Consider the following 24,370-nt stretch of genomic DNA (forward strand, 5'->3'; position numbering starts at 1 on the left):
TCCTTCCTGTCTTCTTTTCCTTCCATCCTTCCATCTGTCCTCTTTCTTTTTTCTTTCTTTTCTTCTTCCTTCCTTCCATCTTTCCTTCCTTCCTTCCCTCCTTCCTTCTCTTCCTTCCATCTTTTTAATGGCCCAACATCAGATCATATTGTGTTGCATGTTTGTGGCCCTTGAATGAAGATGAGTGTGACCCCTCTGAGATAAGAGACTTTTAATTTAATATAAAACAAATTAAATGTCATAATTGAGTTATTTTAACTAACTATTAACTATTAAGAGCCAAATATATTCAGATTAAAGTGTAGTTTTTGTCATTTTTCCTTTAATTGTACATATTTTAACTTGTACAACCAAAGATGAACATGATAAATGAGATAATAATAATTATCTCTGTACTTCCTGCTTTGTTTTAAAGCCACCACTCCCCTTCCTCTAGTTTCCTATTGATCAGACGTATCTGCAACAGCGCTGGTAAGATTCAAACTTTAGTCAAGCTTTTCATTCACTCATCACTTTTGTTTATCATTAGTGGTGTATATATATAAAGGTATCCCATGGTTACGAGAAAGCTGCTTAAAATTAAATGTATATATATATGTATAATTAGTTCTGTATCAAACCTTAAGATAAGCTTTTCACATGTTAAGACAGGAAGTAGTTTAATATAGCTGCCACTGTCTGATCTTTAATGTAGTCAGTGAATGAAAATAATAATAAAAACTACATGCGCTTGCTTTATTTTGCGCATGCGCAGCACAACAGCATCATAGAGTCTGGTAATAGAGGACATTTGGTCATAAGTGTGTAAAAATTATAGTTTAAAAAGTGTCTGCAGTGACCTGTGTTATTTACTCAAATAAAATAAAATAAACCGGTTTTTAATTACTTAATGTCGTCTGTGCGCACGTGCAAGCTTTTAGGATTTAGACCGAAGATCGTCTATAATATTTATATGGTGATGCATTACTTTGTAGCAAAAAAAACAACCGTTGTCAGTATTATACTATTATTATCAGTGATGGGGAGTAACTTGATGCATGTAATTTAAATACAAAATAAATGTAACTGTAATTCTTTATAGTCACTGAGAAAAATGTGTAATTAAATGACAGATACTTATGAAAATGATGATTACAAAAGGGGGTGTTTTTAATTCTTTGAAATCAATATTTTTTTTTTTTAATTTTGTAAATAAATCATGACGTGGGCTTAAATTGTGTCACAGTACCAATAAAGACTATTTTATATTACAAAATCTACAAGAACTAATGTATACATTTTCAAATGTCAGATAAATGTTGCTTTATAAGAAATGATCTCCCTTATAAATCATGTCAGTATCCATGAAAAACAGCTGAACTTAGATTTTGGTGCTTAATGGGAACATTTACCCTAACAGCTGAAAACATTGGTTAGAAAATAAGAAAAGTAATGAAATGTAATAAGTTACATGACTTTGATTAAGGTATTGAAATAGTTACACATTACTTATTACATATTAAATAGAGTAACTAGTAATATGTAACCTGTTGCATTTCCCAAACTCCTACCACTCCCAGTCTGTAGTTCACTCTTTCTCCTCCAGAGTGATCCTCCTGTTTATTCCTCCTCTCTTTGGCAGAGTCAGCTGGTTGGACTGTTCTCTGCAGCAGGCGGTCAGTGTGTGTGTCGTGTTTACACTTATTTCTCCTCCCCTGACCATCTTTTTCCACCTGCAGGCAGCTGACAGCGGGGATAAGTGTCTGGCAGAGCCGTGCAGGAGCATCACAGAGACGGACAGTCACGGTTCACAGTGACGGTGCTGTTTTTGTTTTGGTTTTATTTTCTCTGCGTGTCTCTCAGAGGAGCCAACCTGACCTCATCTGGCATCTTCTGGACGCAGACATGAGTGGAAGAGTAGGAGACCTCAGTCCTAAACAGGCTGAAGCCCTGCAGCAGGTAAGATCATAGTAATAATAATATAATAATAATAACGATGATAATAATAATAATGATAATAATAATAATAATAGGCTAATAATAACAATAATATAATAACAATAGGCTAATAATAATCATCATTAGCATAACCATCAACCTCATAATCTAGATTAAGTAATTTCCTTTTAAATTGGTAAATTGGCTGTAAATGATCTGCATGCTTAAGGCTTAATTGTGACATAATCATGATTTAAAAGGGCAGATTCACAGTTTTTTTTTCAAGTCTGTCTTAATACAACAGTCCAGAGCGTAAATGAACAAATAAGCCTGTTTTTCTTGTTGCAATTATTCCTCTTGTTCATACAGCCATTATAAGATCCTTTCATAATGAATTTACAATGTGAAGTGATGGGGGATAAAATGAACAGTCCTCCATCAGTTTTGTCCAGATGAGTCAAATTAAGAAGATATATTTCAACTTTACAGTCTCTTTAGTGCCAAAGTCTCTCTTTTTGTTACTATACTTCCACCACAGCTCAACAGGGAATCACAAAGAGGGAATTTGATGCTAAAAAGACTGTAAATGTGGCAGATATCTACTTAATATGACTCAAACTCAGACTGCTGGAGCCTCATATTAGCTTCAAATACATTTTAAATGCATTTTTGCACTAAATGACTGTGTGAACACTGTTGATTTTGGCTCCCATCACTTTCATTGAAAGCACATTTGAAGAGGATCTTTTAATAGTATGAACAGGATGAATGATTACAGTGAGTAAAACCTCTCTCACTGATTTGACTTCCGTTGATATGGACACCTTACTGTTGTTTCAAGGCAGACTTATACTTACATTATAATTCTCTTTCTAGTCATCACTCTAATTGTTATATAATAAACCACTCAGAACCACTTAGCCTACTAATAAGCCCCATTAATGCTCTCATGGTTGAATGGGAGCAAATCTCTGCAGCCAAGTTCTAACATCTGGTGGAAAACCAGAAGAGTGAAGGCCGATATAGCAGCAGATTAATCCCCATAGTTTTAATCAGATTTTTAGCAAATATGCCAAAAAATCACTTGTTGTAGCTTCTCAAATTTGAATAGTTGCTGCTTTTCTTTGTCTTCTGTTATACTAAACTGAATATCTTTGGGTTTTGGACAGTCAAGCAATGCAATTATGTCATCTTGGGTTGGGGAAACTCAGATATATTTTTCTAGCGCTAGCAATTAATGATTATTACTATCAATTAAGTTATTATTTTAGTTGTTTGGTCTATAAAATGTGTCCTGAAGCCCAAAAAGCAACCAAAAATATCTTGTTTTGTCCTGACCAGCAGTCCATAACCTGAAGATATTCAGTTTTCTATCATAGAGAGACTAAATAAACCTGAAAATATCCACATTTAAGAAGCTGGAACTAGAGAATTTTAACATAAAGAAGGACTTTTAAAACAATTAATGGATTATCACAACACTTGCTCATCATTTTCCGCTATTCTCTGACATTTTATAGGTCAAACAATTCATCAATGTAGCACAAACTTAATTGCCAGATTACTCCATAATGATAATTCAGGTGTCATTATCTACTTATGACCATTTAAAGTAGTTGAAACCTAAAATGTGATGACATGAATGTTGTTTTGACTGTTTTTGGGCAATTTGAAAAACACATTTGTTCCAGGCATCATTGTTGAACATTGCCATTAAAGTGTGGAAAAATAATTGGTCACAGAGTCACAAGCATTTAAAGTACAAACACAGAAAAGTACTGTATCACTCAACGCTGTTTTTTTAAACTTTCGGGATCATAGATAATTCGGTTTAACATTTCCCCGAAAGTCCCCTTCTAGTATTGACTTCCTTTTTGCTGCTCATATGCAAACACAGTATGTCTCATGTCTTCATCTTCTTCTTCTTCTTCTTCTTCTTCTGTCCATCTCCGCGCTGTAGTTTCGAGAGAGGATACAAGACATTCTTCCTCAACTTCCTGCACAACATGACCACTTCCTGTTACGTTGGCTCAGAGGTGAGGTGAAGCTCCAGTGGTTTTATTACGCTGCTGTTTTTCTTTCCTCCCTGACTTCAGTTTGCATTTACAGCTGAAACAGAAACCTTCCTCTATAATCTCGATTCAAGATCCATCGCCGTGCATGTGTGTGATTATATTTGTAGATTATTTGCCTGTGGATCATTTGCATGCATTCACAGGTGAAATCCGTCTGTTGCACCAGCGCAAATAAGCAGAAGCTGCAGTGGTTTATTACATGAAAAAGGACATGATGCAATAAAAGTAAAGCACCCTTGTTTGCAGGAGTTGAGAAAGAGACTCACATGGTTTTCACACCCGTGCACAACCCTCAAACCACAACTGTGAGAAACTGAGTGTGATATGAGACGGCCGTCAGTGTCGTTTCCCTCTTTTCAGATTAAATTTGGCCGATTCCCTGATTCGGATTTTCCTCGGTTAGGTTGAGATTACACGCTCAGACTCTGGGAGGGAAAAAAAAGGGAAGACCTTGTTCTGATTAGTTGTGGAGCAGAGGAGGTCTAGCACTCGGTGTGTCAGGCTAATCCACGGCAAATCGCATTATAAAGGTACACTACAATAGACGACAGCCCGTCTGCTGTGTCTCTGTCTTCAATGACGGTCAGAAATCGTTTCATAACAAGAATTGGGCAGCGGTGGTAGCAGGGGGGGCGTATTGTTCTCTCTAATTAAGCCTCGCTAATTGACCGGAGCTGTTGTGAAATACCCTCCTTTGCCTCTCAGAAAAGGTCAGCGTCACAGTTTCCAACACTCACAATGAGGGTCTGTTTGGCCAGTGTGAATGTATAGATGAGTACTGTTCATAAGCAGGGGGACTGATGAGGGTTAGCTCAGTGCGGTTCATTGATTTAAATCAAAGAGCCCGAGGTGAACAGTAATGATTGCAAACCAAATGGTGGATTTTGAACAAGTTTCTTTTGTTCTTAGATAAAAATGTTCTGACCCTCAACTTTAATTTGAGGGTATTAACTTGCATGTTAAACAGTATTTGTATTTCCTACAATGAAGGCCCATAACACAAGGCACAATGCATTAAAGGGGGCATAATGTGCATAGGGTTGATTTCTTATCATTTACATACTGTTATGATTATATTAAACATGATCAGAGCTGCAAAACTCTTCCCTAAAAGTCAGAAGCTTCAATCATCTCCAAATGTTTGCAATGTTAGCTCCACTTCCCCTTCAAACTGAGGTCAGACAGCTGCCATCCTTTGTTGCTAAAGTTGTTAGTTTTTTTTTTCTTCCTCTTGTTTTTTTCCGAACATTAACACATGTACAGTACCCAGTACAAAAGTTTGGACACACTTTCTCCTCATTCAAGTGTGTCCAAACCTTTTGGCTGGTACTGTATTTGAGAAGTTGCCATTTGGAGTAAAGAATAAGGGAAAATAAGTGAGAATAAGAAATCCTATTATTGTTTGTTCATGAAGCCTTCAGAGTCGGACGACGTCTGCCAGTTAGAGCTTAAAAAGACAGGAGCTAAAACGGATTGTTTCAGACAGAGGCTGAACTGAGGAGCTGCTTTAAGAGCCAATATAAGATAAATTAAGAGTTTTAAAGACTTTAAATCATGCAAATATATTCCAGTAAAGCCCCAGAATATAAATATAGAAATACAGATGCATGTGATACTTCCCTTTAAATGTCTGTTTCAACTGGCTAACTGACCACACACATGAATGGTGTTAAAATATCATCTATATGCAGCTCTTCTTTGACTTTTAAACATATTTTTAGACCCTAATGTCTCTAGTAGTCATTTTTCAACACATCTTCATAGATTTAAGGACATATTTTTTGTATAAGGATGTGTTTTTATGGGTCACAGTCTTTCGTGTGACCTACTCTGACTGTGACCACTCAGCTAAAATCAATGTTAAACTTCTGCTTGGTTCCAAATTAAAGTGAGAGTGGAAGAGAGTTCACTTCCTCACAGATCACCACACATTTTAACTTGTTTTCTTCATACATGGAGTTTGAGTTTGCACTTTTACTCCTTGGACAAGATAGTACTGATATGCAACATACAGAAGGTCCTGTGATGAATCAGAATCAGTTCTTCTTTGTTAAATACAGTGTGATAAAGTGCATCCTGTCTTGTTTACTACACTGTGTAATAAACCCAGATAGACCCTTCTCCTCCCATATGAGACGACTCCTCTAAGAAAGGGCAATGACCTTCCTTCGCCTTCTTAGAAAAGCCAACTAAACAAACTTCCGCCCCCTCAGATAACTCTTACTCGTCATATATTTATCTGAAACAAGCTCAGGCGCAGCAGATAAGTGTGCAACTGTCATTAGGTTGTTATATCAGTTGTACCAGACCACGTTATCATCATATCGTATCATATATTGTGCTGTGTGTGCGGCACATTATGTCACACTTTACATTTTCACAGGGTGCATCAGGGTTCAGTGTGACGGACCTTTATGTCAGCAACTTCCTCTGAACTCTAGTTTTGGTCTTATCTTGATCTCAAGTTTCTAATTCAATCCAATTTGATTTGTAAAGAACATAAAAAACAACCACAGTGGACCAAAGTGATGTACAGAATAATAAATAAAAGACATAACAGCTCACACGAGGCATAAAAATACATATAAAATACATTAAAAGTCATAAAACATGAGTAAAAACAATAAAAGCCATACAATAAAAACAATTAAATCAAATCAAATCAAATAAATAATGTCAACGTCTTATAAAGTGTCAAAGGCCAAGAAGGAGAGAGAAGTTTTAAGAAGAGATTTTTTAGTTTCTTCTGTCTTTTGCTTGCACTTTCTCTTCCAGAGTGACATACTTTAAGAGATTTAACATGAATGAGTAAAAATATATATGCATTTCTTTAATTTAGCTCATAACTGTCAGTCATTTACAACATATATAAGGTTTTGCCTGCTGTTATTTAAACTCTTATAAAGCCCTTTTAAGCTCTTTGTAAAATCAGCTGAGAGTTTAAAGAGCTGTCTGTGATTTTAAGATCCACAATTAGTGATAAAGTCAGTCATCTATGAAAGTGTTGGCACCTAGATTGAAGGTGATATCATTAAATGTTATCAGATAATGATTTACATGAGTTGTCCTTGTATAGATTATGAACTTTTATCCAAGCTTTAGATAACGTTATTTCAGATCATCATCATATAAAATGTTGCATAATGATCTGAGGATGAGCTCTGAGTCTGATATCATCTTAAAAAACAAAGAAATGTCTGTTTTACAGCTTCAAATTACAGTGTTTTCTTTCTTTAAGTGGTTTATTTAATGAAATTCCTCCTTTATTCACTGGTGAGAAATAATAAATTAAGCTTGAAACCATCTATTTTCTCCACTACTTACTTCATGTTGTTTGGTAACTTTAAAAATCTAACTGGTGAATCCTTGAAAAAGCAGATAACGCGGTAATGAAACGTAAACAGGATTAGTAGCGACAGAGTTAAATGATGACAGCGTAACGCTAATAACTGACCGAAAATAACACACGGCCTTGTCCCTGCCAGATCCCGCGTCGTGCTTTTGCAATTGTGAGTCATTCGGTGCCCTCGAGGCTCCACGAAGGTGCCAGAATGGGGCATTAGGCGCTCTGTAATCCACTGCTGGAGTTGTAAGTCTCAATTCACGACACTGTGGTGCTTTTCCACCAGACTGTCAGCTGCAGAGCTAATCACCTTAGACGGAGTATTAGACAGAAGACTTGTGTGGCCACTCTGTTCTGGACGAGATATACTGACACTGTGGTTTTAATACTGACCACGATAGACAAAAAGTCCTTTGGTGGTTATACAAGTTTTATTCCCAGAGGGTTCAAATGAAAGTTATGCAGTTATAATGTTCCTTTAGTATTTTTAGCACTTCTTAAAACTGTTTTTTGCAGAACTCTTTTGTAAGTGCATCTACTTTACTTGTTTGTTTCCCTATTATTTAAGACTTTTATGTAAAGTTTTTCATCCTTATTTGGTAAAACAAGGGTGAGGTAATGTTACAAGAACAGAACAATGAGACGGGATCTGTCTCAAAAGCTTTCACTGACCTAATCTCTCCAGATGATGCTCCTGTTTTTAGTTGTTACTCCAACTATTTCTCTTTTTTCTTAATGCAGATTTTGGTTTAAGGTGAGACAGATTTCCACATGGTGATCATGGTGCTTTGTCCAACACCTTCGCTACTTTGTGGAGTGAATGATCGATCTGTTTTAGTCTTTAAGCCTTACATACTGCACCATTTTTTACATGTGAGAGCTGTAAAAACACACTATACACATTTCTTTTAGGTGGACTTTTCCTAATGTGACCCACAGTACACAAAAATGGGAATAAGATGCATAATTTTTTTTATTATTGTGCAGCTTATACAAACTTTTATTTATGCAAATGCACAGATTTGACCTGCGTTTATAAAAAAAACCCTCAAAAATCAGCATTAAAACATCCTGTAGTCTTCATATTCTATAAAATGTTCTCCTGGACTATAAAATAGTGACTGTCAATGTCTTTTTTCCCCATAAGATTAATAAAACAAGGATTTCCAACATGTATTATTGACTGATGGGGAATTTATGAATGTGAATTGGTGTAGAGACTAATTATGAGTCAGAATATGAGCAGTATGTAAAGGGTTAAGGAGACGGGGGGAGCAAGGAAACCTGAACTACACCGAAAAAAAGGATGTAACAAGACTAGACTTAAATATTAACTGAACTAATGAGACGACAGACAGAGAAAGTGAGGGGAGAGAAGCTGATTGGCTCGGGGGAAAACACCGGGAACAGAGCAGGGCTAATAAGGCAGAGGCAGGGCAGGTGTAGAGGGAAGTGTGGCAAAAACCCAGATACACAATCATCTTATAGTATATCAAAAACCCCATCTAAGAATATACATGAATAAGCTGAAACCTACATTTTTATGATGATGCCGTTGTTGTTGATGTGCAGGCTGTAAATGCATATTATTAAAATCTACAGAAACAAATGTAAACAAACGTATTTTTCATAATGTGTTGAAGATGATTAAAAAGAGAGTCCAGCTGTTTAACAAACATCTGTCAGTCTGTGGATAAGAATGTCTGCTGCAAACTACAATGTCAGCTTTAAGAGCCTCCTGCCACTCAACCCAGTTAAACAAACAGGGAAAAAGTCATCTGGTGGACTGGGAGAGAGGTGTAGAGCCAAACTGGGACAGAACCATTACAGATGCATCGCTAAATGTTCGCCTCATAGATTTTCTTTAACAGGTTTTGTGTTAGAAGAGACGCTACTGAACCACATTAAGCTCTGATTCAGGTTTTATTTCATTTATTCAGACACAATCATAACTTATAACTTTGCTTTTACATCTTTATAAAAAGCAACTTAAAGCAATGTAACTTTTTAGTTGTTATACTTGATTGGCATAGTTTTTCTTATATACTGTCTTCTTTATCTTTTATTTCCCTGCAAACCACATTGTTGCCTTTTTCCTAAAAAGTACCATGTGATGAATAAGTTTGCTTATTTCATGATAAAAAGTTCAAATCTTATATTTATTTACTGTATATTTACACTATAATAGTTCATGTATTCTCTTGATAGAATACTGCTGTTTTGTTTTGTCTGACTGCAAAAAAATTAAACTTTACAATTGAAACATTGTTAATTGCAGTCGTCACTTCTTAATAGTTTTTCTCTTTTTCTTTGCTTCTTTTTTTCCAGCCAGAAACTTCAACATCCAGAAGTCTGAGGCCATGCTGCGAAAGGTAACACCCCCAGAACACCTTAACTTAGTACCTGCATGAGTAGAGCTTTTGTACAGATGTATAACACACTTCAAATCATGTACTACAACATCTATAATATGAGGGATTCAACTACTGCAAACCAGGGTGCAACCACAGTACCTCGTTTCTCAGTGTGTGAGGGTTAGGGTGAGAGTGAAGGTAACTCCAGCACAGACTGTAGTCCGTCAGCTCAGGAGCGTCTGCGGATTAGAGAGGAGCGGTGTGGTAATGGCTCTCTGTGGGGAAACTGAGTCATCTCAGCAGTCTGAGGAGATAAGATAAATAGAGTGGATAGAGTGAGTACTTAAGACAGTGATGATAGGATGTGATTTACACCCACACTACTAAAAGCTGCATTGATTTGTTGACAGACAGGCAGCTCTGACAGATTATCTCCTTAAACGGCTCATTTATGTTCAGTTTCTGGTCTTCGTCTCCGAACTGCTGGCTGCTAAAAGTCTCTGTACTTATTTCTCAAAGTTGGGAACACACGTCCAGACATTTGAGGACATATGGCCTGATACGACAGATATCACAGCTCACAACGAGCTATATGAGCTTACTTTGTCACTTTCTTTTTTTTTAACCCTTTGTAGGTCACACCAAGAAAGTGCTATTTAAAATAATTATTTTTTTAGTTTTTCCTACCTCTTTGAGGCCATGACAACATAAAAATGGATTTCTTTTCTCATTGACCCTAAATTTTATGTTTTACAGACCTCATTCAGACCTCATTTGTTCAAAACATGTTAGAGGCTCATTTTGTTCCTGTACAAGATGAAACAATGAAACTCAACTTTAAAAATGTTTCCATCAGGATCTTATGTCCGCAATGATTTGTGCTATTCTTCGTTTATACACTAAAGCACGACCTGTATCTATAGCAACCATAACACAATCTGATGGTCTTTCTGTGCATTACATTCCTCATACAAGTGGTAAAGATTGCCTTAAATAGATTTTTGGTTTTGACCAGATATCGTGACACAAAGTGACACAAACGGTTAAGCAGACCTATAAAGGGTTAAAGACAATTAGCAGCACAGTTGCTAACTACGTCCTATACAGCGTCCTCTCCCACTTGAATATGAGGGACAACTATGTGAGGATGCTGTTTGTGGACTACAGCTCAGTATTCAACACCATAGTGCCCTCCAGGCTCGTCAGTAAGCTTAAAGATCTGGGCCTTGAACACAGCACTGTGTGAGTGGACCCTGGACTTTCTGACACACCTCCTCCAGGTGGTGAGATCTGACAGTTGCATAGAAATACAAAGTACAATCTAAGCTCTGTGCAATATGTTAAACAATGACTGCATATGCAACCCTTTTTGTGCCTTGATTCTGTAGAGTCCAAAAACCTGAGACCGCTCTTCTATTGGGAACGTTTGGCCCCGACTGTATATTTACTATTTTTCTGTAATAGAGCCTCGTACATGTATAACTGGAGTGACATTAAACATCTTGAATACTTGAATACTCTTGAAGCCAACATCTGCAGAGGCTAAGAGTGTCTAGCTTGCTTTGTAATACCCCAAAATACTGCTGTGAATTAACCCTTAAACAGGCAACGTGCACTAGTAGATATACACATTTTAATACCACACATACCTTAATAGGGGCAACGTTTCCTGGTGGAGATACGACTCATAAAATCCAAAATATACAAAATATTTAAAAAAATTATTTGTGGAAATGTTTACTTAGGTGCAAATGAGATAACTAGTGACATAAAAGTCAATAAAAAGAATAATCAACTTCTCATTTTCCACTCCTGTCTGTTTAAGGGTTAAGATTAATACACATTACACCTTAACTCACCGACACCTCAATTACTTTAAGTAGCTTTAAATTCTGCCATATTTTTCAAATCAGAAATGATTGTCAGGCTTGATAGAAATAGTTGTATGAACACACACCCAAACCAAAAAAAAGGGCAGGTGCTGAGCTAGAGAAATAATTAAATGAATACAAACAGTTTAAACAGGCTTTAAATGATCTCATGTTTATGAAATTTAACCGCCAGGCTTACATCAAATAACTGCAAGATTTTTATCTCGTGTTTCATCATATCCTGAGCGTTGTCTTCCACCTTTGTGTGTGTATGCGTGCGATCATAAGCGTGTCATTGCATGTATGTGAGTGCACAGTGATACTTAACTGATCCTCTTCCTACTGACACGGCAGGCTTTGCATCACCTTCTGTCTAAAACCCTCCTAATCCACTTAAATCACTACATTATGCCTGGGCGTATCTGCCATTGCACAGTCTGATATTAAGAAAGTTTTAAAGGACGGGTTAACAATTGTTCAAGCCTGTCTTAAAACATTTGGAACAGATTTTTCTCTTGCTGTAATCATTCCTCTTGTTCATACTGAGCATTAGAAGATCCTTTTATAATGCATTTACAATGTAAAGTGATGGAGGACAAAATCCACAGTCCTCCTTCTGTGTTAAAAAATGTATTTAAAAATTGATCTGAAGCTAATATGAGGCTTCAGCCGTCCAAAATGAGTCAAATCAAGCAGATATGTTTCAACTTTGCAGTGTTTTTAGAGCCAAAGTCCCTCTTTTTGTTACTATACTTCCACCACAGCTCAACAGGGAAACACTAAGAGGGAATTTGATGCTAAAATGATTATATGCACCATTTGAAGGGGATCTTTTAATAGTCAGTATGAACAGGAAGAGTGATTAAAGAATGAACAGGGTTTATATGATCAGAGACATGAAACATTGTGAACCTATCTTTTAAGAAATACCATAGCTACCATAATTATATGTTCTACATTAAGCTGTATATTCCATAATGATCATTTTGCTTCCTCTCTTCCAGCATATGGAGTTCAGGAAACAGACTAAAGTAGACTCAATAATCACCGACTGGCGTCCACCAGAGGTAACACCCTCTAAATCTAATAATAGCAAGAATGCTTTGCTTAAATAATTGATCAAACCATTTTTTTTGTTGACGTTGTAAAATGGCTGCACCTGCAGGTGATAGAGAAGTATCTGTCAGGAGGGATGTGCGGCTACGACCGTGAGGGGAGTCCCATCTGGTATGATGTCATCGGACCCGTGGATCCCAAAGGCCTCTTCCTGTCTGCCTCCAAGCAGGACTTCATCAAGTCCAAGATCAGAGACTGTGAGATGCTGCAGAAGGAGTGTACCCTCCAGACGCAGAGGGTAAGAGCAGACACTAGGGAGTCAAAAGATACATAATATGTGTTGAGGAGTGTTTTAGTGCAGGCTTTAGAAGATAATATGAGGTTTATTTGCATTAGGAAATGTTCAGGAAAGCATGTGTTCACCCAAACATCCATCAGAGCAGTTGTTCCAAACATGGGGTAATAATAAAAGGCAATAATAAAAAATTAACCTGCTGCACAAAATTAGGCTTATTTTTTCAAATATCATGCTTTTTCTCTAATATACTATATTTGACAGCATCAGGAAAGGAAGATTAAGCAAAGAAAGAAATGAAAAAGAATAAAAAGTACAGAATAATATTAATATTCCCCAAATCAGGGAGTATACCATCCATAATCTCAACACCTTTAAGATCTAACCATTCATCATTACAAGACATTTTGCACCAGATATGTACTACTAATGCTGGCCAATACAATCAGTGTAAGATAGCTGCAGCCATATTTTATGAATTTACTACTAAACCAGATTTAAAATATCTCGGATACTCAGATACTCAAATTCTACATACCAGGTGCCTTAACTGACCAATTTAATTGATTATTTCAGATGAAATATTAATGTAACTTTGTTTATGTTTCTGTCTATTTCCATCCAGCTGGGGAAGAACATAGAGGCAATCACTATGGTCTACGACGTTGAAGGTCTGGGTCTAAAACACTTGTGGAAACCTGCTATTGAGACATATGGAGAGGTACACACACACACACACACACACACACACACACACACACACACACACACACACACACACACACACACACACACACACACACACACACACACACACACACACACACACACACACACACACACACACACACACACAGGATGCATACTATTATCAGCATCTTTTAATATGTTTCCCCTGATTCACCAGATCCTCCAGATGTTTGAGGACAACTACCCAGAAGGCCTGAAGAGGCTGTTTGTCATTAAAGGTAAAGTTTCCCTTCAGCTTTTAATGCATGTGACAGTAAATCATTAATCATCAGACTTTTTTTCATGATTTCTGGTTAACGAATTTTTAATTTATGTCTCCTGCAGCTCCTAAACTCTTCCCTGTGGCCTTCAACCTCGTCAAACACTTCCTGAGCGAGAACACGCGGCAAAAGATCCTCATCCTCGGGGGTGAGACACGACATTACTTACACATGATTTTAGAGAATATTTCACCTCATATTTTAAGAGCTATCTTCATTTCACTCCTTTGCTTGCATGCAGCATTCTAAAAATCTATAAATTGCATTAAACATAGTTTCAATTAACAGTGTATATCATCATCTACACACTATTTTGAGGATATACCCAAGAAAAACCTATCCCACTCTAGTAAGAAATTATTCAAGGATTCTTCCAATTTTCTCGTACTTGCAATTTTCTCTAAAAAGGTACAAATGAAATCTACCAATGATCCAGACCTGTTGTATGAGTCGTGAACAGATTGTCTCTGATTGTCTTTACAAGCAGATAAACATTTGTTCAATTTAGAATTACAACGTCTTAACCTGAATTCATCTGGAGTTTAAACATGATACTTAAATCAGTTAAATAAAATATAAAACTAAAACAAACTTACATGCAAAATTATAAATATTCTGTTCACCATTATTTATTTAGTTTTTTTTCTGATTTTAATTGGCTTATTTTGGCACAGCAGCTTCTACATGTCAGTAGTTAGGTCTCTCTGCAGGTCTCTGTCCTGTATCATCTTCTGTTGCAGCTGACAGTGTAACAGGTTATAAATATTCTCTCCTCTAACATCTCTGTGATTGTCACATGACCGCCTCTCATATGAGTCATGGAGCGCTTTGCTTTAGAAAGAGGTTTAATTAGCATCACAGTGCAGCGCTGCTCTGATGACACATTGTTGGCAGCTGGATTCATATTTAATTTACTACGGACACTACTACATTTGTTATCTGCTGATTTGCTGATTTCTGACAGCAGGACTTGAAGCTCTGCAGTGTGAAAGTCTTGTTTTTACTCTCTGGTAAAAAAAAAAAAAAAAATGACATGAATGAAGCTTGCCCACAAACAGAGTGGAACGTTTAGGCTCATATGGACATTTCAGGGATGTTAATTATACTTATGATGAAATATCACAAACGGGTGACATTAATCAGGCTGAAACAAGTGATTTACGACAAGCTTGGGTAGTAATTTGTCATTTTTATTTTATTTAATTTAATTTAATTTAGAAGGACAGTGCACAATAAAACATACAATCCTTGTACAAAATAAGGAGAGATGCATTGTGCCAGGTTTTTGCAAAATTCCTATTTTGTGCACATAGTCCCTGAGCAGAATTCAAAACAGCAGTTCATGAAACATTACATTGTTATCCTTATATATCCAACCCCATTGTGCAATCTCACAGCAATAAAATTATCAGGACAACTTTCCCCTACTTTCACAAATATGTGCAATGTATACATTATTTGGGGCTTTTCGCCTTTATTTATATAGTTACTGGCAGAGAGGCTGACAGGAAACAAAGAGAGAGAGAGAGAGAGAGAGAGAGAGAGAGAGAGAGAGAGAGAGAGAGAGAGAGAGAGAGAGAGAGAGAGAGAGAGAGAGAGAGAGAGAGAGAGAGAGAGAGAGAGAGAGAGAGAGAGAAAGAGAGAGAGAGAGAACCAGGGGCGCTGTGATTTCATAGCATGCGCTCTAAGCACTTGACCACCAAGGCGCTCCCAATGTATACGTTTTAATAAAATTAATTTGGTACAATGCTGCACATCCCAAATCCTGAGTCCCCCAAGAGAGTTTGTTGAATCTGACTCCACTCAAACAAACCACACAGAAAAAAGTGTTTTAGGATAAAAACATGAAAACCTTCCTGCATGAGGCCTCAGTGCTTTTCTGATGAAATGAGTGTTGTTTTTTTCTCCTCTTTGGTCTAATAGCAAACTGGCAGGAGATTTTACTGAAGTACATCGATCCAGAGGAGCTGCCGATGGTATACGGGGGCAAGCTGACGGACCCTGATGGAGATCCCCGCTGTCGGACCAGGGTGAGTGAGAGGATCAGTAAACCTGTGGGTGCTGTTCTTTAGAGCTAAAGTAGGGCGACTGAAGAGTTGGAAGAGACAAATATCTGTTGCAGATGCTACTTAATCATTTAGTAATATTATCAACACAGACTCACTGACAGTGTGTCCAAACTTTTGACTGGTGCTGTAGATGAAGTTATATCCACTTAGCTTAAATGTGACCTGAAAGATGTGCTTAAATCATTTCAGTCAGCCCTCTCCTGCTGTTGAATACAGTGAATCTGGTTTAAAAATCAATAGAGTTTGTCAAAACTACTGTCAGAATAATTTACTTCCTTTCAAAGCCTTGGTATTATATTCATTGGCTGCAATGAAAACGTTGAATCAGCATGTGAGAAACAGAAGTGAATATTTAAAGTCCTTAATGTCCTCGAATTATGAGAAATAGTATGTCTTAATCAACCTTTATTCATTTAATATATACTAAAATAATAGAGACAGATACATAGTAAAATATACCCTGTTTGTAAGACAGCTACCATGGTGCATTTAGTCTGTTTTTGTTTTATTTAACTAATCTTTGAGTCACTAAAGCACCACTCTGTCTTCATTTGCATTGTTACTATTTATTAGCAGTGCATTATTACTGTTTTAGTTTAGTCTACGCCCCATCTACATGAAAAGTAGCAAACTGTCAACTCTGTAGTTTTCCCCCTAAATGTTATACATCCTAAAATTTAACTTAATGTAAAGAAAAGTCATGCATGTACTATAAATGCAGAGGTTTCATTACTAAACTTTCTCTTGAAGCCACAGCTTACAGACAGTCTTAACTCACCCTCATGATATAATATCACAATATAAATAAAAATATATCCACACGTGCTGAACAACAGTTTCAAAAACTACTTATATTATGTTTTTAATCTACTTGAAATCATTCATTTGGACGTTAATTTGCATACAATTACATCACAGTTCAGTTATGCTGAATGTCAATAACCATTGCACAGCCGACCTGAAACGTTTGCTTTGAAGGATATGGAGCAACTTCGCTTTGCACAACTTCTGTCTGACACAAGTACCAACAGTCAGGCGATGGATACGAGTCTGATTCCAACTGCAGCTTAAAAATATCAACAGATCTGCAACTCAGTGCTTAAATAGACAATAGTTTCTTTTTTCTTGTGAGACTTTTGATTGTTGTTTTGTAGTTTTCTTTGGCTGGTTTGCATCCTGTGCTCATGTAGTTAGGCAGCTACAGCTTTTTATTTGCTGGCTTATCTGCATATTTTACACCTGAAACAGGGGTTTACATTTGATTAGCGCACTACTCCTCCCATCCCAGCAGCTTCTCCCGTCACAACCGAGCAAAATAACAACAACAGAGAATATATAAAGAAATAATTAGCACGCAATGTTTCATCCAAGCTGTGAAAGGTTGAGTTAAACAGTCGGAAAAGAGAAGTTTTCTAAACACACCGGCTGTGTGAGGCATCCTGTTACACACGAATGAGACGATTTGATCATCAGCAGGTCGATGACAATGCGAGGACTATTCTGGTCTGGCTCCACTGCGGAGTGAATCAATACAGCTGCAAACATGTTAAATAAAGACTCTCAATACCTCACTATGCATACAGAACAATACAAACTGATGCAGAAAGGATGCTTTTGGTTGCATTGAAAATAAAAACAGGTAAGGCATGAATTATAACCAGTGTTGGGGAGTAACTAGTTACAACTGTAATCCGTTAAATGTTGATGATTATAAAGGAGGTTACATCTGAAGTCAGACCTTTAAGATTTTGCTCATTCTTTAAATATTTAACATGTTACTGAATATATTACAGTTTTTAATTCTTTGAAATCAATATTTTTTTAATATTTAGTAAATAAATCATGACGTTGGCTTAAATGGAGTCACATTTCCAATTAAGCTCATGCCAGACTTTTGACTTTTTTCATTAAATATCTTTATTTTATATTCCAAAATCTACATGAACTAATGAATACATTTTAAATGAGAGATAAATGTTGCTTTATAAGAAATGATCTCCCTTATAAATCATGTCAGTGTCCATGAAAAATACCTGAACTTAGATGTTGGTGCTTAATGGGAACACTTACCCAAACAGCTGAAAACACTACTATACTATTAAGTAATTGAAATAGTTACATTACTTATTACATTTTAAATAGAGTAACTAGTAATCTGTAACCTATTACATTTCTAAAGTAACCTTCCCAACCCTGATTGTAACGCATGTGTGAATTATTACAGGTGAGTTATTTACATGTGTTTGCAGACAGGAAATTGAAGAGAAATAAGCCACCAAACACTCCTACTTCCTCCCCGCTGCAGTCCTGCCTCGCTGCGTAGCAACAGCCTCAGCACACGACGCGCTGTGCAACCTGAGATTTATTTATTTTTGCAGGCAAACTAGCTGACGACGTGAGAGCAGCTTTTAATAGTTTAGTAGTAGTCGCACGCTAATAGATAATTCACCAGGTGACAAAACTGACCCACGTTTGTCACTGTCTCTGTAGATAAATAATTGGGCCCAGGACAGATGAGGAACAGAAGGAGAGAAATTCATTTCGGCTGCTTTCAAGATTCAAGGAATTGAAATGCTCAGCCTCAAAGTGTTTTCTTTTTTTTTTCTACTCTTCTTTTATAACAGAAGTTTTCTAGCTAGCTGTGTGTCCTTGACATTGTTCTGTACTGTTTCGAGTAGGTTATAGAAACTTCTGTTTCTTGTTAAGCAATACCAGACGAGTGCTGTCCACACATCCAGAGTTGTGTGTGTGGTTTTGTTACAATGTGGAGCACAAATTGAGTGGAAACATTCAAGATTAGTAATCATTTGAAAATAGTTAGAAAATATGTTCGGTTTGTCTTAAGAATCATCAGAATAACTTTTAAGGGCCTGAAATCTACTTTTAAAATGCAATTTTTTTAATGTTTAAAGAAGCTTTAATCCACTCATCCATATGTGCTTTTTGTTTGCATTATTTTTGGTAATTATTTAAATAATCTGGGATAATTTACAAGATGATTTTCTGATAAAATAAGAGTGAAAGTTTGCAGTTTTGCATCACAAACAGGTTGTAGCATGATTTTAGCTCGAAGCCATCAAATGCAGGAAACAGCTTTGACGTAAAATATCAAAGTTGAACATTAAAACATATTTTCATTAACTGATTTGTTCCTTTTATAAATTCACTTAAAACATATTTTCCCAGTGAAAGTTAATTGAACCATTTGCTTCAAGTATGAGGTTTTAATCCCATTTCCCCTCCGCCAGTATGCAGTCATTCCTGCACACTTTATGAAAAAACTAAATTAATGATTTTTTTTTTTTGTGCTCACTAATGGATTATGTAAGATTGTGTGGAAAAACAGTTGGTATTGCCTTTCTGCATCTTTTTGTGTGCGTCTGTTTCCCAATATTAGCTCGTGTTCAGTTTGAAAACGCATTTATGCAACACATTGTCTTTTAGAGAAGTGGTTTTCAGTTTAGTTTGACTTCTTAGTTTTTATTGTGTGATAGATTCCAACAGAAAGATAATGCCTGTATCTCAGAGTCTGAAGACGTTTAATTTAATTTAAATCTCCTGAGCTTTCTCTTTAACTATTTAAATGTTTTACGCATCGAAAAGGCTAAAAAGAAAGATACAAGAGGATCAATTTCCTTAGTGTGTGTGTGTGTGTGTGTGTGTGTGTGTGTGTGTGTGTGTGTGTGTGTGTGTGTGTAATCTCTATCTGCCATCTGTGATACACTTAATACTAAAATCACCTGCTGGACTGAATTGACCCGACATTTAATTACACTAAGCTGACATCACATCACTTCACTGCCCTCTATTGGTTGAATCTTGTACTGCACTTTAATGCACCGGCAAATATCAGATGTTAGATTTAATGTGAATGTACAGAAAAGTGGAAAAGAGAGAGAACACTGTGCTGTTTTTTGTGAAACACTTGAATGTCTAAATAAACCAGTTTTGTGCAAAACAAAAAAAGTGAAAGTGTGCAGCCGTTCATAGATAGATAACAGCACACAGTTTTACAGTAAGTCAAGCTTCCTTTTTTTCCCCCCTCATTTCTCCTACTCTCCAATATTTCTTGTATTTAAGGTGTTGAGACTTATATCTGTCTTCAGCTGTCTTTATGTGTGCGTCCATGTTACAGATAAACCACGTCGGCCCAGTTCCCACCTCCTACTACGTGCGGGATCACGTTAAAGTGGACTATGACCAGTGTCTGAGCGTCAGTCGAGGTTCCTCCAAACAGCTGGACTATGAGATCCTGTTTCCAGGCTGTGTCCTCAGGTCAGCCTCAAGTTTTCCCACAGTGGTAGCAGTGATCTATATTTATTATTTCACCATACTAGTCCTTTAACAGTTAGTAGAGTAAGTGGTTAACCAATCAATGGAAAATTGGCAGTAATCTTTAATCAACATTTGCTGGAACTGATGCTCTTCTCTGTTTTATAACACTGTGAATTGAATATATTTAGTTTTTTGACAATTGTTCTGACAAAACATGCAAGACGTGACCTTACTGAGTAGAAAATTGTGATCTTTTTTGATAATTTTTAATATACTGTGTGATTAATTGAGAAAATAAGCAGCAAATTAATAGTCAACAGTGAAAAAAATGTGAACAATCAAATCTTTTTCAAAACTTATATTATGGCTGCAAAAAATGATTAGGATTATTAAAATCTGTGATGGAAGATTTATGCTTTGCATTACTGAAACATTTATTTTGTAGGTGCAGAACAAATTTGACACAAAGAGGCTGTTTAAATTCAGTCATTTAAAACTCCTAATTACTAATAATCAGGTAGATTAAACAGCATAAGCAATACTTTGGGTTTCACACAAGTCCTTTAAAGATACAATTCAGTTGTTTTGCCCCTTTAAAAAGGGAAACACAAAGAGGGAATTTGATGCTAAAAAGACAGTAAATGTGGCAGATATCCACTTGATATGACTCAGACTGCTGAAGTCTGATCCTATTCTTTAACCAATTTAATCTCAATGGGACAAGACTAATTAAAGAAAGGTTAATACATACATTCACATCTGTGGTGCTTTTACTTGCAGCAGTTATTATCATTATTATAAATGAATAAAATCCCCTAAAAAGTCTGAAAACAGTGTTTAAAACTTTTTTCCCCCTCATCTTGTTAGATGGCAGTTTGCCACTGAGGGTGCAGACATCGGTTTTGGGGTGTTTATCAAAGCTAAAATGGGTGAATGGAAGAAAGCGGCTCAGATGGAGGAAGTCGTGCCAAACCAGCGCTACAATTCCCACTTAGTGCCGGAGGACGGATCACTGACCTGTGAACGCCCAGGAGTCTGTGAGTGGCCTGTTCAGTCATTTATAATGTGTAATCAAATCATCAAACAGAGCTATTGATCATGTGTGTCCCTGTCCTGTGTCCTCCCTCTTCCAGATGTGCTGCGATTTGACAACACCTACAGCTTCTTCCAGGCTAAACGAATCAGTTTTTCTGTCGAGGTCCTGCTACCGGACCACTTACAGACCCCACAGACCAACGGTGGGTCCAGCAAGGATAAGCAAGCGGAGGGCAGCAGCCAATCATAACCACGAAGACGATGTCAGATTAGTAGTGTTTAGCTGCCACGAGTAAGCGCTGCCTGAGATACTTGATCTGAACTGGAACCACGACACGCTGCCTATAAGCAACAAGTTAAAGTATTTATTACAAGATCTGAATGTCTGGTGACCCTTTGATCATCTTCAATATGGGAATAGGGCACATTTGGGAACATGAATAATCATCCATAATAATTACTCTCTACATTATCTGGAATATGGTCAAACATGTATGGACATGCATGATACATAATGATATATTGATCCTACTTGTGGCAACACTTTTGGGGGGGAAGCCCCTTTTAAAGCCAGGAGACGGTTGCACTAACTGTTCGTAAGTTCAAATTTAGCTCGGTTATAACATGAGCGTTTATTAACTGGTGATTCAAACATCACTAAATTAAAACCAGTTGTACCACAAAGTTGATACTGAGTATTTACACCTGACTGCTGGCAGTGGTGGAAAGTAATCATGCACATTCACCCAAGTACTGTACCTAACTTTACATTTGATGCTGCTTTAAACTTCCACTCCACTACATTACTATGTACTTTCTACTCCACTACATTTATTTGCAGCTTAAGTTACTTTGACACAATGGATAATATAACAAGCTTTTAAATGACAACACATTGTTAAAGATGAAACCAGTGATGCATGACTACAGCAGTGTGTAGTCGGGCATCACATTTCAGATTTATATGAGTTGTTAACAGCTCCACCAAATAGTGATTTTTCCTTCTAAACGTTGAACTCAGAAGTTAGTTTTTTCCATTAATCATCTCACCACCCCTCACATTTATCTGCTCACCCTTTGGAGGGGCCCCACCCCTAGGTTGGGAACCACTGGAGTAAACTAGCTAACTGTATATAAAGTAGTGTAAACTAGCTCCACCTCCAGCAGCTACAACAGTAACATGCTGCTCTAACACTGATGCTTCACTATTAATAATCTAATGATGTCATATATAATAATATATCAGTCAGAGGACCAAACCACTACTTTTACTGTAATACTTTAACTACAGTTTGCTGCTAATACTGATCTACTTTTACATTAGTAGGATTTTCCTGCAGGACCTTTGCTTGTAATGGAGTATTTTTACATACATGTATTGGTACTTTTACTTGGGTAAAGGATCTGAGTACTTCTTCCACCACTGACTGCAAACAGGTGCTAGTTAGCAGATCTGTTTAGATCAAAGAGTCCACAACGTAATATGAAATATTGCCAACATTTTAAATTTCACAGAAAAAACATAACATATATCATATATATCAGCCAAACAACATTGGTTAGCTATGCATAATTGGATATTTCCCTCTCACTGTAAACTGCATTCCCCCCCCTCAACACAGAGATATGTGTGTAGATATGAATAGGATTGGCAGTTAAGTTTTTATATCTTTCGGCCTCTAAAAGTGTTATTTTTGGACGTTATGTTGTGGCCTGTGATGCTATAGTGACCTCATGTGTACACAGTTGGTAGTTTCCTATTGGGTGGCACTACTGATGGTTCCTAGCAACCAGTTTACACGTTTCATGGTGCAACCTTATTTAGTAAATCACAAGTTTGAAACTAGTTAGTAGGAAGAATTTAAAGACGTAGAGATGGATTTACGAACAGCTTGTGCAGCCCCAGTTTGGGGAAAGGTCCTTTTCCTGTTTCAACACAGCAACGCCACAGTGCACAAAGCCAGGTGCATAAAGAAATAATCTCCCAGTTTGGTGTGGAAGAGCAACACTGACCTCAACCCCAACTGTCATCTCTGGGATGAACGAGCCAGGCGTCGTCAGAGCAAATCTCTGCAGCCAGGATCCAAAATCTGCTGAAACCAGAAGAGTGGAGGCTGTTATAGCAGCAGATTAATGCTCATATTCAGCTATAACATATAGGTGTAATGTCTGGGTGTCTACAAACTCCTGACCATGTGGTGTAAAACATTATTTTTTGAAAGCGCACCTGAAGGACACATCTGTTTGGATTTTAGTAGCAAAACTGTTATAACAGTTAAACCTCATAGCTAATAAATAGCGAGCAGTGTATCATCACATCACTAGAGTCACTATACATTATGAGCTAGAAATGTGCTAAGAAGTGAGCTAATAACATCCCTGCTAAATGTCAAGTATTTAAAATGTCCCTGCAGTCTACTTAAAGGATAGATTCACAATATTTCAAGTGTGTCTTAAAACTACAGTCAGGTGAAATCATTCCTCCTGTTCATACTGGATATTAAAAGATCCACTTCAAATGTACTTTCAATGTAAGTGATGGGGTCCAAAATCCAACATCTGTCCACATAGTTATTTAGTCCAAAAATGCATTTAAATGTTAAAGTTTAAGCAGTCTGAGTTTGAGTCATATCAAGTGAATATGTGACACATTTACAGTCTTGTTAGCATTATGACAGAAGCTTCATATTAGCTTCAGACTTTGCACAGCAGGAGGACTGTGGATTACATTGTAAGTGCATTATGAAGAGATCTTCTAATGGTCAGTATGAACAGGGGGAATAATTACAAGAAAAACGTGTTTTAATATCCATTTTGGCTCCTGACTGTCGTTTTAAGACAGACTTTAAAAACTGTGAACCTCTCCTTTAAATGTCATGATGTGTAAAAAAGGCCAACGCCTCTATATAAACAGCACAAGAGTTAAATATTGTTTAATTTTCTATCTACAAAATAAAAAGGTTAACATTTTATATGGATGTTTTTTCCATGTATTATTATATGGAATAAATATATGCCATGAGATTTGAACAACAATGTTACAGTTAGTTGAGGGGACGTATTTGCAAGA

At 36.8% G+C, this 24,370-nt stretch overlaps 1 protein-coding gene across 1 annotated transcript; it reads left to right on the forward strand.

Annotated features, from left to right (window-relative positions):
• Window positions 1–1,797: 1,797 nt before the first annotated feature.
• Window positions 1,798–21,603, forward strand: LOC133979048 (SEC14-like protein 2). Its single transcript, XM_062417467.1, has 12 exons — window positions 1,798–1,938; window positions 3,878–3,953; window positions 9,664–9,707; window positions 12,565–12,627; window positions 12,726–12,914; window positions 13,537–13,632; window positions 13,819–13,879; window positions 13,986–14,069; window positions 15,845–15,951; window positions 20,126–20,265; window positions 21,133–21,302; window positions 21,399–21,603. Exons 1-12 carry the CDS (start codon window positions 1,885–1,887, stop codon window positions 21,548–21,550), a joined length of 1,236 nt encoding a protein of 411 aa, XP_062273451.1. The 5' UTR covers window positions 1,798–1,884; the 3' UTR covers window positions 21,551–21,603.
• Window positions 21,604–24,370: the final 2,767 nt, after the last annotated feature.

The sequence above is a fragment of the Scomber scombrus genome, chromosome 4, assembly GCF_963691925.1.
Source record: "Scomber scombrus chromosome 4, fScoSco1.1, whole genome shotgun sequence".
NCBI classification, from domain to species: Eukaryota; Metazoa; Chordata; class Actinopteri; order Scombriformes; family Scombridae; genus Scomber; species Scomber scombrus.

Coding starts and splice junctions, on each gene's coding strand:
- LOC133979048 (XM_062417467.1), top strand. CDS start 1,885: ATGAGTGGAAGAGTAGGAGACCTCAGTCCTAAACAGGCTGAAGCCCTG. Junction 3,954..9,663: donor CCTGTTACGTTGGCTCAGAG/GTGAGGTGAAGC, acceptor CTTTTTTTCCAG/CCAGAAACTTCAACATCCAG. Junction 13,880..13,985: donor GAGGCTGTTTGTCATTAAAG/GTAAAGTTTCCC, acceptor TGTCTCCTGCAG/CTCCTAAACTCTTCCCTGTG.